The following is a 16956-nucleotide window of genomic DNA, read 5'->3' as shown; positions in this document are numbered from 1 at the left end:
TCATTTGGTCACTCAGCATGTGGTCTGATGAGAGAGAGATGACATTGTCACAGCTACTGGCTCTGAATATCAAAATCTTTTTCTAAATATTTGTTCATCTCAGGCCAGGCAGAACAACACCATGTAAAGTATTTTTGACTGCAACCAGTATTGTAATGTCTTACACATACACACATCCCTGGGTGATATGTTACATAAATGACCTTCAGAGGGGTCACAAACAAGAGTACTGTGCTTTAGTTTCCTTCTCTTTAAATGGGGATAATGATTCCTATAATACGTCAGCGGAGCTAAAGCGAAATAATGGATAAACCCTTTGTAAATTTTAAAGACTCGTATTTATATGATCGATTTCACAGATACAGGTATGGTCAAGAGACCTGAAAGGATGCTTCCAGAGTTTTCAAAGCAAGAACAATCACGATAAACAATTTGAAAACAATTAAACTATTCAGATGCTACTTGACTTGAGTCTCTGAGTGTCAGATTGTAACTGCATATACTTATAATTCTTTTATCAAAGAGCAGAGGAAGCTGTAAAATATAACTGAAAGAATTTTGGAAAATTATAGAATATTGCAGATCATATAGCAGTGTGAAAACCCGACAGACTGGTTATCAGTTGGAATACCCTGAAAAGATGTGGAGAGGCCAAATAAAACCATTTCTAACAGAATTAGAAAGTTTCCAGAAGTAGTATTTCATAAACACAAATAGAAAGAGACACCTAAGTTGTATCTGGCCTACACATATGGCTAATGACCTAAGACCAACAGAACTGCCTACCTAGGGTACAGACAGTGGCTAAAGGAAAATATTCCTTAAGGGAAAAAGAGAAGAAGGAAACATGGAAAAATAATTCTCATTCTCCCTTGGGTTTTGCTAATCTGTGGTTTTCTAATATTTAAAGAGTCCTTAACAATGTGTCAGAGATGGTGCTAAATGCTTTATGCCTATGAGGTAGTCATACCATTACTAACCCATGTTACAGATAAAAGGACTGAGGCTTGGTTTTTTCTGTCTTAATTCATTTAATCCTACTGGGTGTATTTACACTATTATTATTCTATTTAATTGATAAGAAGCCCCAGGCTCAACTGGAGAACTACAGAAAGAAAGCGCCATTAGTGAAGAGGAAGGGTGGCCTCAAGTTTGTGAGCATCTGATGAATAAAAGTTGACTTTGCAGTGAGACTAAAATAGGTAGGAAATGGCAGCAAGGAGCAGAAGGTGGTGCATTTTCCTGGTAGATTTCTGTTTGTAGAACCAAGGTTACAACCTATGAGCCTTTGTTTAGGGATGTGGGAGAGAAGACTTATGGTGACTAGTAACAGCAATGGAAGCTAATGAAAGAAATTGATAGCTGAGCTATACGCTAAACGTGTCTTAATTTTCAAATTAAGCTTTTGAGATTGGCCATAAAATTGTCTCCATTTAAAAAATGAGGACACTGAGACTTAAGATCACATCGGTAGGTAAGTGGCAGAGCTCAAATTCAAAACCATATATTCTGTCTCCAAAGCCCATCATCTTTACCAACATGCAAGCACCTATTACTACAGTTCCTAGTAACGACTGATATATAGCCAAATTATTATGTAAGTGAGTTGGGGGGAGAAATGGTATAGGTAAAGGATACAACTTTCTTAAATGAAACAAGCTAATTTTTTTTTTGGTTATTACATCCTCACTCATCTTTGCCCACACTTTGATTGCCTGGACTTTTATCCCTCCCCTCCTGACCTAACCTTGAAATGTTTTCTTGGCATCTATTCAAAGGGAAAAAGAGGAGAAAAATTGGTTCAGAACATCCATCCACTGGAATATAAAGTTGAAAAAGCCAAGTCTCTTAAAATTTTGGTCTGACCTTATGCATAATATACATATTAAAACTCTTAATGAAAGAATCTGGTGAATTAATACAATTTTAAAAAAAGGTTTTGGGAAAATACCTACTTGCTTAACCTCTCTGATAAAGTCACCAGAAAGAAATCAGCAACTTAATTTGTACCAAGGTGACCCAGCTAAAACAGCTCTGTACCATGTTTATACATTGACCTCCTTTTCTAATGTTAATTTATAAAACCTAAGGAAGGATCATTTCATGCCTAATGAGGATGATAAAACCTGAGGACAATGGTAGAACACGGAGGAATGGAACAATGACTGGCTTGGGAATCTGGAAGAGGAGTTTTAGCTCTGCCACCAATGAACAGCTGTGTGAACTAGAACACGTGATTTCACCTCTCTGGGCTTCAGTTTTCACAAATGTAAATATAACTGGTGTTAAACCAAATAAACTCTGAAGTTACTTTAAACATAGTGAGACTTCTGATTGGAGTGTGAAAGTGACCCAGATATTGCTGGGCATACTTGCCATCTCTTTGGAGGCTTGAGAACACTTCTGGGAAATAACTCAAGTGTGTCAATTGCTGGGATCCAGAGCCATGTTCAGCAAAAATACTGGCCAGATTGAAGTCCATTTCCTAGAGGTAAGGGGTTTTCTGGGAAAGAAACTATCCTGTAAGACAGAGGTTTACATCCTGGCAAAGCCACATGTACCTCGTAGTGTCTGGCACTCAGATGTGGGCCACAGGGACCAATAGGAGCTTTAAGCAAAAACTAAAGTAGCTATTTCATCCTGCCCTGTAAAATCCTGTGATGCAGTCAACACTGCTTAGGGGCCCCTCCGGCTGATGAGACGGTTTAGCATCCTGAATGGAGCATGAAGTCCAACTAGAATTGAATCAGGTTCCAACCCGCCACCTTCCAGCTGTGTGGCCTTAGGCTAGTGACTTAATAGTTCTGAACCTCGGTTTCCTCATCTGTCAGATGAGAATTAAAATGTCTTCTTTCTCAAAGTCTATTGAGATAGTTCAACTTAAAAATGGCTGGATAGCACTCACGCAGTACCGGGTCAATGGCATCTATTCAATGTGTTAGTATTTCTGCTGCCACCACCATGATTGAGGCTGTCCTTAGAGTCATGCTGAAGGGGAGAGAGCCTTTCTTGGCCCCATGAGTTCATCACAGGCCAGTTGTGTGGAGTCAAGATGGTTACTTGTAGGAGTTGCAGTGCCCTCAGAAGCAAAGGAAAGCCTTCCTTACTGAGTGAAGTGGCACTGAGTTAGTGGCCAGGCCAGGTTGAGACAGGGGTACCAGGGAAGTGGTGGTACGGCTGTGCTTACAGAAAACTAGTGGCCACTGGTGGGAAAGTTCTTTGACCACTGAAGTGGTACAATGACAGTGTCTCCCAAGACCAGTTGTTTTCTTGGAAGCATTGCAACACATTTTGGGGAACTGCAAGACATCCTTGGAAAGTATTTTCAAGGAACGGTCAGGGGATCTTGGAAAATTTGGGTTTGTTTATTTCATCAAAAGTATTTATTGAGCAATTGCTATGTGTCAGGAACTCTTCTAGACAGCAGGAAAACACACTCAGCAAGATGAACAGGGTCCCTGCTTTCATCAAGCTTGTATTCTAGGACTGACTGTAGATATATAAAAACACAAGGGATTTTTCATTTGGTCATAAGTCTGTGAAAATAACAACAAAATGTCTTGGGAACTATGACAGAGAGTGAAGGGGGTCTTCAGGCAGGGTCCCACTGTGCAAATGGCATTTGAGCTAAAACAAGAATGAGAAGAAGGAACTCTCCTTGGGAAGATCTGGGGCAAGTTTGGGTCAGACAGAGGGAACATCAAGTGCAAAAATCCTGGGTCGGGAATGGGAGACAAAGCAAGGATGCCTGAAGCAAACTACAAGTGGACAAGTAGTTTGAGGTGGGAGAAGTTGGGAGAATCCAGATGGATCGCAAAGGAGCTTTAAGACCACATACACCCAAATTTCATTGAAAGAAAAACCTCCTAAAACAAAACCCAAAATAAGCAATAGGGTGAAATATCATTAATTTCCAAACAAACGAATGAAGTGATGGAGTTCATTATCAAGGAGGAGGCACGTCATCACTTTCAGCATGTTTTAGGGTCCAGTACAATGTTGGGCTGTGAGCTTGCATAAATTCCATGTTCTGAGGCAGAGTTCTATCCATTTATCAAAAAGGGGTCAGTGGGCTGTATTTTCAAACATGATTCTAATAGACTCTAGTAGATGTCATGGAATGACGGTGGACACAGAGGCAGAAGGCCAGGGGTCAAGTTCAAATTGCATGACTGTACAACATCTACGTGGAAGACCTTGGGACCTCCACTTGGCCTCATAGAGACTGTTTCCTTATCTTTAAGGTCAAAGTAATTGCTACCACGTTGAAAAATTGTGAAACTTAAACAAGATAATATATTTGAAAGTTCCTTGGAAACTGTGAAGCATCACCCAAATATTTCTTATTGGTTTTACATTTCTTTTTAATAGTTCTTGTTAAAATTTCTTGTCATTGCGGTTTTCAAGTAAAACCACTAGAGGTCAGACTTTCACACAAATTGTTTAAGGAAACCACCAACGTGGGGGAAAAAAGAAGGGAACATTTTCCTACTAAGCAGCATAAAATAGTAAGTTTAAGGTATAGAAAGAAAAATAAAAATGGCTTTCAACGAAGAATTTTTTATAACTAGAGCAATACTCATTCTCAAAATGACTCCTCAACAGACTTACACAAATAGGAAGGAGAAGGAAAGAGAAATAGAATCTGTTAAGTCTCTATTCATAATGTCTACCCAGCTTAAAGTTCACTTTGATTAGCCGATGTTATTCTTAAAAGAGGTCTGTGATGAAGCTCATTTTGCAAATAAAGAAACTGAAGCATAAACAGATGTAATATCCTGAAGATCAAGCAGATGCAATCCAATGTCGTTTTTTCCCACTAAGTCAAGCTTGGGAAGTAGTGCAATAAAAAATGGTGTGTCTGTCCTTAGACAATATATTGTATGACAGAGTAGCATTAATGGTTTTCCATTTGCAACTCTATAGATTTTTATTAAATTCCAAGTCTCCCAAATGGATTTAGGGAAAACTCCTTTTATTGTTTGTTTCTCAGAGTATCTGGAAGTTTCTGCGCACAGTGCTGATGACTCCGGTGTTGAGATGATTAGCCGGGGAGAAAAATATAGAGCAGCTTGCTCTTAAAAAAATATATTAAACAAAAGCAATAATCCAGTTCGTTAAAATGTTTGCTTAGCCATCAAGCTTTTTTTTTTTTTTTTTTGTCATTTTGTAGAGATAAATATACAGATCCGCCTTATTCACGGGTCGGGAGGACTGTCACCGTGTTCATGACAGGATGAAGTAGAGCAGATGGCAGTTTATATCTTGAGAGAAGACAAAAAAAACATGCCTTGTGTTTTGGTGTATCCACAATGTCTAGCACAGGACATAGAGCAGAGGAAGGGCAGTGAGGAATAGGCTTTTGATGTTATGCATGTGGTACACATACAGGCAATTTGCAAGTTAAAAATGAGTTAACTGACCCCAAGAGTTTGCACTCTAACACCAGCTTTCAATGTAGGTACAAGTTCTAAGACAAGTTCTTCCTTAGCTTGAAACCTTTAGAATCCCACATGATGCCTGGGACTTAGCTGGTATTCAGTACGTTCCAGAATCTTGGAATCTTTTAAATAAAAAAGCCACTGAGAACCCACTTGATGCCAAGTCCCCAGGTTCTAGGGGAAGAAGAAATCATACCAAGTCCATAACTTAGCTCTGAAACCCGGAGCTCTAGAGGGCTTCGTCCCAAGTCTTTCTTCCCCAGGAGCACTTGCTTCTTCATTCTGTCACATTTCTGCGTGTAATCATCTCATAATTTCTACACAGGCTCAGGAAGAGAGTTAAAGAGGTTTCCATTGTTTGAAACCTTAGAGTTTCTAATGGGAAGGGAGAAGTTTTGTGTTACGTTAAAAAAAGAGGGTTGGAAGGCTCATGGTGGACCCCACGCTGGTATCCAGCAAATATTAATTGCCCTCTGCTCTCCCTCCTAAATTATTTACGTCCCCATTGCTCATGACACTAATATATATCATTTAATGCATCGCTTGTGCCTAAAACAGTGCTTAGAACTTAATAGGTATTCAATATATGCCGGCTGAGTTGGAATGAATAGAATTGTTGAATTGGACGATATTTTGGACATTATTTTAACAATTCTTTGTCCATTCTTCTTCCAGTTTGAAAGTTGCAGTTTCTCTGCAAGGAAAACTGCTTAACAGTTCTATTCTAAAATGGATTCTGCCATTTGAAGGAACAAAGTTTCAATTTTAATTTTTAGCATTTCCCATGAAACCCCAGGAATAACACAAAGTGTCCTCTATTCTATGAAAAGTCCAGTAATGGTTTTAAGTAAGTACTTTATTTCTAATTGAAAGTTTGTTTTCCGAACATTTACCCTCGCATTATTCATTTATTCACCCAAGAAATTATTTGGAAGCCCCAAGGCCTCATTGTTTTTCCCTGCATTTATTTTATGGTATCAAAGGTTAAAACTTGGATTGCAATCTTAGGAGGAAATTAATTCACTGATTAAGAAAAATGCACTTTAAGCAATACACATTTAAATAACTGACAAGCACGGGACAATGCTTTTCTTTTTTTTTTTAAAGACCCTTTTTTTCTACTTAAAATTTTAAGCAGATGCAATTCTTCCACCATCTAGCCTGGAGAAACACAGCATGAATTACTAATGAGGGAGCACCAATTTGTGCTGCAGTGACCACTTTCAGAACAAAAGGGTCAGAGCTGAAACCAGGAAAACAACAGCATTTTTTTACCAACCAGTTGCTGGAAGCGCGTTTGGACCTTGGCTCTACTTGAAAAACAATGTTTGCAATATTCTATCATCCTTCAGCTGAAGGCATTTGGCCCTAAAACTCCACTTTCAAATAAAGAAATGTTCATTTCTATGCTACCTCCAATCCTTGATGAATATTTTCCTCTTCAGAAGCCCCTTAATTTATGAAATACATGAAAGAATTCATTTTTACTTTACTGAGCTTTGGTCTAGTAGCTTTACCAAAATCAGTCTGAGGAAGCAGTTGGAGTAAAATCAGCCCATGAACAGAGATGCTCTTAAGGAAAGGATTCCGGAAGGTTGATGTCTTGCTTGTGTATCTCCCCTGGAGCAGCACGGAAGATGGAACTTCCCCCTGCCCTGGGTGAATTCCAACACAGCCCTGCCCCAGCCTTCCAGCGCCTCCCCACGTTCTCTTACCTAACACCAAGGGAGATCTTAAAATAAGTAACAAGACATTGATTTTTCTAAAATAGAAGGAAAGTGAGAGAACTCTAAGGAAGGGAGTAGAGAAAGTCATTGGGGGCTAGAGTGGGGTTGAGGGATGAAGTAAGAGAGCTTACTTACTAGATATGAGCGTTTCATTTTTCTTTCCTCACCTTTGGGTCCTGGTGAAACTATGTGTGTGGCACAGACTTCAGTCGTAGGACGACTATCAATGTCCAGACCCAGACTCTGAATTTGCAAAAGAAAGAGCAACAGAAGGATGAACTGATTCCTTCGAAGATGGGCTCCGAAGCCACCCATTGCTGTGGCTCTTCAAAAAAGGGCCGCCCAGAAGTGCCAAATCAACAGCTTTATTTTAAATGAAACCTTCTTCTTTGGGGAAGAAGGGGAAATATCTGGAACACACATTCCAAAAAGGGCTGTAAAAACAGGAAGGAAGGTTGTTTATTTTCTCAGTGTTCCAAATGAACCATACATTGTCCAGACTGTTTATTTTCAAGTGACAACAGTTTATTGAAAGTTATCTCTGAACTAAACACTCAAGTGTGCGGGTCAGCAGAAACATCTCAGAGAATAGAGGGGACAGAGATACCTTCAACTCAGTGCATGAATGGATAATTTAATACCCAAATTGCACTGAAATGTTGGGGTTCCAGAAAGATGGAGCCAGAGATTTCTTGAATTACCTACATGTTATGCATGGCATTGAGCTTTTTCACAAGGAAATATTCATTACTTGCTGCTGGTAACAGTTGAACACTAACACTCTCAACTGATCTCCATGTGACCTTATTTCTTTCTTCTCTTGCTACAAAGAACTGTCTTGGGACTGAGCCCCAAAGGAAGGAACACCACTTCACTGCAAAGCAATTTCGCAAAAAGTATCAAGAATATTAAAAATGTTTATGGCCTTTGCCCTAGTAATTGGCCTTCTGGTACACTGTCTGAAAAAAATATTCTGAAATGTGGGCAAAGTTTTATTTAAAAGATGTGGCCAAAGGCGAAAGGACATCAGTTGCTTAATGATACGTTAATGGTTGGCAAGTCATCGTTAAGTACAAATGCATGAGAGTACGGCATGACAATTTTATTAAAATGGTGTTTTCAGCAAGTTTTTGATAAAATGGGGAGAAAAAACCTTGTGGTATCACATTTGTTAAAAAGCAGACCAGATATAGATACAGATGATGTAACTACAAATATAGTCATATATACAGAGATAGAACTAGAGATCTCCTCCTCTCTCTTTCTACATTTATCTGTTATCTGTCTATCTATCTACCTATCTATCTATCTATCTATCTATCCATCTAACTGTCAGCTTACCTATCTGTTCCATCAACCCCATGACCTGTATGAGTAGCCTAGACTTAGTAAGATTCTGAAAAACTAGAACCAGGTCATATAGCAGGGAGATTTCTTACCTTCTCCGTTCTTGAAGAGGCATGTTAACTAAGAGTTGGGCCAGAAGGGTTTTTGGACCTAGTTTCTTTGAAATTGGAAAAGAACCTTACATATTCTGATAAGAACTAATAAGGAATTATCCCTAAGAGATGTCATTTCAAATAATGGTCAATCTAAGAAATACAGGTAGATTTGTTTCTTATGGCTACTGTAACAAAGTATCACAAACTAAGTGGCTTAAACAACAAAAATTTGTTGTCTCACTATTCTGGAGGCTAGAAATCTGAGATCAAGGTATTGGCAAGGCCATGCCTCTTCTGAAGACACCAGGAAAGGATTTGTTCCAGGCCCATCTCATAGCCTCTGAGTGCCTTGGCTTGTGAAAGCATAACTCCAATCTTCAAGTAGAGTTCTCCCTGTGTGTGTGTCTCTGTGTCCAAATGTTTCCCTTTTTATAGACATACCATTTACAATGGATTAGGACTCACCTTAATGGTCTCATTTTAACTTGATTACCTGTTTAATAACCCTGTGTCTAAACAGTTACATTATGAGGTACTGGGGGTTAGAACTTCAACATATTTTTGCCTGGGGAGACTCAATTCAACCCATAACAACAGGCTTGTAGTATAACTAAACTGATCTTTTCATAAGCAATACAGGGAAAGGAACTGGCATTGACTGAACAGTCATTATGTGCAAGGATAGGTCTCTTAACTTGTTTATCTTATTTAAACCTTAAAATAGCCCTGTGGAATAGACAGTAATTCCCTCATTTTGCAGGCAAAGTACCTGAGGCTCAGAAAAGTTAAGCAGTTTTGCCAAGGTCACTGTGATGGTTGATTTTACTAGTCAACTTGACTGGATCGTGGGTGCCAGATACTTGGCTATACATTATTTCTGGGCACGTCTGTGAGGATGTTTCCAGATGAGATTAGCATTTGGACTGGTAAACTGAGTAAAGCAGGTTGGCCTCCCCAAAGTGAATGGGCCTCATCCAATCCTTTGTGGGCCTGAGTACAACAAAAAGACAGAGAGAGAAAGAACTTGCTCTCTGCCTGAGCACTTGCACTGGGACTGGCTTTTTCCTGCACTTGGACCAGAACTTACAGTATCATCTATCCTCGTTCTCAGGCCTTTGTACTGGGACTGGGATTTACACCATTGTCTCCCCTGATTCTCAAGGTCTTTGGGATTGGACTGAAGCTATGCCACTAGCTTTCCTGGGCCTTCAGCTTGCAGACTGTGGGACTTCTCATCCTCCATAATTATGTAAGCCAGTTCCTTATAATAAATTTTTCTCTTTCTGAAATAGATATATACAGATAGATAGAGATAGTGATAGAGAAAGAGATATATCCTGTTGGTTCTGTTTCTCTGGAGAACCCTGACTAATAGTCCCCCATTGAAAAGAGGACAAAAGAAATTCAAATACAAATTATGTCTAAAAATTCCTGCTTTTGATCTTGAAGAAGACAAATGTATATGGCTTGGTAAGTCACTGAATGTTGAGAGCAACAGCTAAACGGAAATTAAAAAAAAAATAACTCATATATTGTAATCATATAGTGCTTTCCTTTCTCATGGAGACTATGGTCTCCAGGATTAATTTTTTTCTCATCTGGCTTGGAAATATAGTTCCCTTTTTCCCTCACTGACAAATACGGGAGCTTTTAAGTAGGTGGATATTCAAAGTAGAGGACTTTCATAGACTAGAGAGGACTGCTCTACTTTTAGCTAGGATTTACCAAGAAATGTGATCTTAAAAAACACTTCTCAGTTTCAATCTGGGTGACAGGAAAAACACTATTGCCACTAAGAAACCCTGGTTGTGGAAAAAAATAATTTTGAAGGGAAAATAATGAGGCTGGGTGACTTTAAGGGTCAGGGAAATAACACGATGGAGATTACAGGCAGGCATTTTGGAATGCGGGTTTTGATTCTAGGGGGAAATCTAGAATTTGAGATTTCAATCTGAGAGTCATAAGTATGGAGATTAGAGATAAAAGTGGAATTTTGAGTGAGAAAAGAAGTTCAAGAGTATGAATACCAAGAGAGTCTATATTCAGGGGCCAAAAGGCAAAAGAAGGGCTAGCAAACAGATCACAGAGGGAGCAAAATGTCATGGAAGCCAAAGAACAAGAAAGTCTAAATGTATAATTGGTTCCAATTAATGCATGGAAGCATAAGATGAAGGTTGAGAATAAGCCATGGGATTTAGAAGTCAGTAATTTATAAATACCACCTTACGAATGAAAGAGATCACTCAGTGAAGAGATTTCATCAAGATGAGAGGAAAGGAGTGACAAGGAGTCTCATAACCACTGGGAGAGTCATTATTGAACAGTCACAATAATATGAAAACTAATAATATCACTTACCTTTATTGACCCATCTGTCTCCTACTTACTTACTCTCAGCACCTAAGAATATACTGTATTTCTTCTTAAGGGTTCTAAACAGTGCTCAAACCAGAGTGCAGTTAAAATTGAATGGTGTGGTAAATGAGACAGTGGAATCTAGCATAATTTACTATGAAATTTGTTGATGAAGAAAAAAAATGTTGTAAAGAAAGTATTAATGGAACCTGGTCTGTGAGATGTTGAAAGTTGTGAGACTGTTGCTATTGTTTAAAAACTTTGTACAAGTTCCTTGTTAACCCAGTAAATACGGAATAAATGAATGACATAAATTTTAAAAGGGAAGAGAGGATTGAGTAAATGAAAGGTAGTTGTCAAATGATGTTAAATGTACCCTTTTTAGTGTGTGAAAAATATCTAATGCCCACTAGAAAGATTTCTACTGAAACTTTAAAGACTTAACTCTCAGTTATCTAGAAAATTAAGTCAGATGTTGAAATACAAGTCAACTATGCTTTCTCTTTAAAACATAATTCTGACATAAACAATAAACCAATCAAGTTTTCAGCTGGTATAAGATTAGAAGAGGTTAATGTAAAATAGGTAGTGGGAAGCAGCCGCAAAGCACAGGGAGATCAGCTCAGTGCTTTGTGACCACCTAGAGGCGTGGGATAGGGAGGGTGGGAGGGAGAAGCAAGAGGGAGGAGATACAGGGACATACGTATATGTATAGCTGATTCACTTTGTTATACAGCAGAAACTAACACAACACTGTAAAGCAATTATACTCCAATAAAGATGTTAAAGAAAAACCTCAAAAAAAAAAAGTAAATCTAAAAAGATAAGAATTAGTAGCTCATTTATGAAATTGTCTCTGTGATTCCACATTTTCCTGAATTTTTCATCTTCCACTTCCCAAGGCATTGAAATCCCAGGTTTGAGATTTGTGCTTGTCCAAAAATGACATGCCACTGAAATGAATAACAAGTGATATTCTGCCTCCTTCCCCAGTCTTCTACCCATTTTTTCATAGGTTGAATGGTGGCCCCATAAGAGATACATCCATATTCCAATGCCTGGAACCTGTGAATGTGATCTTATTCAGCGAAAGGGTCTTTGCAGATGTAATTGAGCTAAGGATCTCAAGATGAATTATCTGGGTTATCTGGGTGGTCCTTAAATCCAATGACAAGTGTCCTTATATGAGACACAGGGACAAAATGAGAAGGCCATGCGAGGACAGAGGCTGAGGTCGAGGTTATGCAGCCTTTAGCTAAGGCACACCTGGAGCAACCAGAAACTAGAAGAAGCAAGGAATCACCCACCCCTGCCAACACCTCAATTTCGTACTTCTGGCCTTCAGAACTGTGAGATAATAAGTTTCTGTTATTTTAAGCCACCGAATTTGTGGTATTTTGTTATGGCAGCCCTAGGAAACTAAGGTACCATTCTTGTGATATTCATCCACAGTTAATGGGAAGGAATGACACATCAGACATTTATTCAGTGCCTGACAGAGACCGAATAACATCTGTTCTTGTGCATTTTAATTATTATTCATCCAGCTTAGGTGATATCTGGAGGGAAATGACGAACAGAATATGAAACAAGCATATCCCAAGGCTGAAGTGTTCTACTTGTTAAAACAGGATAACAGCAAAATGACAACCTCATCTCCTGAAGGGATTTCCTAGCAAGGTGATATAACTCAACTCTGGACTTGGTTTGATCTTTGTCCATTCACATGTAAGCATCTTATTCGATTAAAGTTCTCTCTCATAAGTTAATTTAATTGCATGCAGTTTGTAAAAAATGGAAATTAATAGAATGGCTTTTAAAATGACACATATTTAGAAAGCAACACGCTAACACTCAAAATTATTTTATTTTTACATTTTAAACCTCATATTTATAAAAACACATTTTAAAAAAATCAAATGGAAATAAATTCTCACACTGATTGTTGGCAAAGGTACCAAGGCAATTCAGTGGGGAAAATGATAGTCTTTTTAACAAATGATGCCACATGGAAAATTGAATTGCAACATGAAAAGAAATGAACTTAGAACCACATCTCACACCGTACTCAAAAATTAACTCAAAATGGATAAAAAACTGAAATATAAGAGACAAAACTATAAAACTTACAGAAGAAAACATAGAAGAAGAACTTTGTGACCTTGGGTTAGGCAAAAATTTCTTAGATATTACACCAAAACCACGGTCCATAAAAGAAATTGATAAATTATACTACTTCCAAATTTAAAACATTTGTACTTAAGCACACATACACCTCATTAAGAATAAATAGACAAGTCACAGATTGGAAGAAAATATTTGCAAATCATATATTCCATAAAGGACTTGTAAAAAACTGAGTAATAAAATGCAACTGACTAAATAAAAAAACATGAGCTAAATAACTGAACAGACATTTCTACAAAGACAACAAATAGCTAATATATGTATGGAAAGAAGCCCAATGCCATTACTCATTAAATTCCAATGAGATACCATTATACACAGATTACACTAGCCATAATAATTTTTTAAAAGTGATAGTACTAAGTGTTGGCTAGGATGTGATAAACTGGCTCCCTCATTCTTTATTGGTAAGGATGTAAACAGTCACTTTGGAAAACAGTTTGGCACTTCCTTTAAAGGTTAAATATAAACTTAAAATATAAGCCATCAATTCAACTCTTTGAGAGCTATCCAAGAGAAATTACAACATATGTCCACACAAATTCTTGTACATGAATTTTCATAACAGTATTATTCGTAATAGTCAAAAACTGGAAACAACACAAATGTCCATCAAGCAGTGGATGGATTTTGTCCATCAAGTAGTGTGTCCACACAATGGATCAATACTATAAGGAACAAACTACTGATACACGGAACAATATAGATGATGGCTTCTCTCCAAATTATTCAAAGTAGAGGAAACCAGACAAAAATGATGAAGTATTATATTATTCCTTTTATATGAAATTTCTAGGATAGGCAAGACTCTCAAGATAGAAAGCAGATGAGTAGTTGCCTGAGGCTGGGGGAAGAAGCAGGAATTGATTTCATATGGGCACAGTGGCACTCCGGGAAGTGATAGCTGTGTTATAAATTTGTTTTACAGTGATGGCTGCACAGCTATATAAATACACTAAAAATTCCAGCTCTTCACTTACAATTGGTTAATTGTATGGTATATAATTTATACCTTCATAAAACTGTTAAAAAAAAAATAACATCAACATTACATTCCAAACTCTTGGAATGTTTTAATTCTCAAGAAGTGTTTGTAAGCCTGGAAATCATCAATTAGAAAAATTTGGTTTTGCCTCCACTTTGGAAATCAGTTCTTATAGATTCAGTAAGTCATCAATCTTAAGATTGTTTCCAGGTCAGTATGTACTGATTCAGTGCACCTAAAGAGTGTCTTTATGTGAGGCTTTTTCAATCAAAGCAATCAATGAAAAAAAAATAACCAGAGAAAAGAAAAGATATTAATATATATAAATTACTAAATTCTATTACTTAAATACATCTAAGTATAAGCTTAATTACACTAAAGAGCACGGGTATCCCCATTTACGTACTCAGGGATCAATACCTTCTTCTGGTTAAAATGTGGCTCAAGGCAAGCTCCTGACTTTCATTATTTTTGTTCCGTGTTTAATTATACACAGCAATTTCTTGAATAATAGTGGATGAATTAGAATGAATAATTACATGGGCACATAATGAGAGGGGTTTGAGTTCGAATGATAGATATGTGTGATGTAAATGCATTCATTCATCTACTCATTCAACAACTATGAATGATTTATCAGATACTGCAGTACAGTATCTGGAGTTACAATAGTCCTTAAGACACAGTCTTTTTCTTAGGGAATTTATTGTCTTTTGGGGAAGAGAGAGAAGTTTAAAAACAGTTGCCATTACTTTTTAAATCTTTTTCCCATTCTGATAGGGATAAATACCGGGCATCCAGTTGTCATGGAGACCTAGATGAGAGGAACCTGATTTAGGCTTGGCGGATTAGGAAAGGTTTCCTTTAGGGGTTTTGCAGGTTTTGGAAAACTATTGGAATTAGCCAAATAAAGTTGAGAAGTTATAAAAGGAAGACATTCTGCATAGAAGGAGTACCATATGCAAAGTCTTGGTTGAGAGATAGAATGATATGTGTGGGGCACTGAAAGTAGTTCATTGAGGCTAGCGTTTGGAACTTGATGGGGCAGATAAGGCTCAGCTGAAGGTAAGGAGTAGATCTGAAGGACATTGTAGGTGCTGCTTAGGAGTTTGAAAAAGATACCACGGGCAGTGGGAGCGCATGAAAGATTTTAAGAAAGTGAATGTTGGGACTTCCCTGACGGTCCAGTGGTTAAGACAGCGCTTCCACTGCAGGGAACATGGGTTCAATCCCGGGTCAGGGAACTAAGATCCCATAAGCAATGTGGGTGTGGCCAAAAAAAAAAAAAGGGAATGTTGCTGCTGGATCTGAAAATCAGAATATGAGAGGTGTGTCAGAGGTAAGCCTTCTTGGCTTCATGTAATAGAAACGCAGCAAGTAACTTGCTTGGTGAGATAAGAGATGGATTTTGTGGTTTATTGGTTTGTTTTTTCAAATAATAAGAAATCTGAAGGCAGAGAATCCTAACACAGTAGTACTATGTTGTCATCAGGCACCAAGACTTCTATTTTCTGCCTTCACCATATTTTACATGTGGCTTTTCTCCTCATAGCCACAAAAGGGCTGCTATAACTTCAAACATTGTACCTACATTCTACGCAGGATGAAGGGAAAAATTGTAGACCAAGCGCCGAGACAACGGGACAGCTAGTTAGTCATCTTTTCAAAGAACCATCCTGGAAAACTTATGGGGTGAAATCCATTTACATCTCATTGGCTAGAATTATGCTAGCAGCAAGGGAGGCTGAAAGATCAGATAGTTCAATTAGGTAAATCAGGGCTTTGGAAGCAAGGGTGAGTATCAAGTGAAGCAAATGGATTAAAAAAAGAATGTGGAAGTAACAAGACTTACTGATTGCTTGGAAATGGAGGGTCAGGGAGAGGAAGGGGTCAGGGAAATTCCCAGGTTCCTGGCTTGAACAATTGGATGTGATGCCATTTACTGAGAAAAGAAATGCAAATTTCAGAGAAAAGATGATAAATTAAATTTTGGGTACGTTGAGTTCAACATCCTTCTGAAATATTCAAGGGGAGGAATCTGATGGCCCCAACAAAATCTCAGCCAGAGGTACAGATCAGAGAGTCATCCACATATAGGTTGTAATTAAAGCCATCAGAGTGGATGAGATCTTGAAAGAATAGAAAGTGAGACGAAAAGATAGCCAATGTATTATAAAGGAAGAGTCAATAGAGTTTGGTAACTTGCCAAATCCATATAGAGGAAGAAAGTTCACATTTTATAACTGAGAGATTCTTTAATGCTTTCGGCAGTGTGAAAGGGAAATTAATACTTTATGCACTTTTTTTTCCTTTTTGACAAGGCATCTTTATTCTTTGTAGTCAGCTCAAATACATGATCTCTTTTAAATTGCTTTATGCTCTCTAAGAAAAAAAGATGACTAAACTGAATATTTTTAATAGAAACTATGCTAAACAATAGCGGTGACTCGACATTTAAGAAGCCTGGGCCCAACTTTCAATACCATTACAGATTTTTGCCTTGGGGAAGACTATTTACTTCTGCTACATCTTAGTTCTCTATTTTTGCAAGTGTGGAGACCAGATCCATGCTCTGCTTATGGAATGGGTCAAACAAATTTTCGTGGTACCTGAGTTCCCTGGAGATAGGCACTAAACAGGTACAGGTTGAATTACTAAAGGGCATCTTTGCCTCTCTCCTCACTGTATACAGAGGTCAGGAATGAACGATCTTCAGAGCAATTGCTGTTGACCACTTCTTTTACCCCTTGCTTCCGAGAATCCTTAGCAACAAGGTCTCCATAAAGATTGAAGAGTGTGTGGTTGACTTTTGACCTGAT

The 16956-nt window shown here is 38.0% G+C and overlaps 1 protein-coding gene across 1 annotated transcript in view; it reads right to left on the bottom strand.

The window, feature by feature from the left end:
• COLEC10 (collectin subfamily member 10) overlaps positions 1-7517 on the bottom strand; it is a 33845-nt gene extending 26328 nt beyond the window's left edge. The window contains exon 1 of the mRNA XM_024741330.1: positions 7336-7517. Coding sequence (XP_024597098.1) covers positions 7336-7483 — 148 coding nt within the window. The 5' untranslated portion in view covers positions 7484-7517. The remainder of the gene's footprint in view (positions 1-7335) is intronic.
• Positions 7518-16956: the final 9439 nt, after the last annotated feature.

This window comes from Neophocaena asiaeorientalis, unplaced genomic scaffold (genome assembly GCF_003031525.2).
Source record: "Neophocaena asiaeorientalis asiaeorientalis breed wild unplaced genomic scaffold, Neophocaena_asiaeorientalis_V1.1 scaffold177, whole genome shotgun sequence".
NCBI lineage: Eukaryota > Metazoa > Chordata > Mammalia > Artiodactyla > Phocoenidae > Neophocaena > Neophocaena asiaeorientalis.
This window is presented reverse-complemented; position numbering and strand designations above follow the sequence as displayed.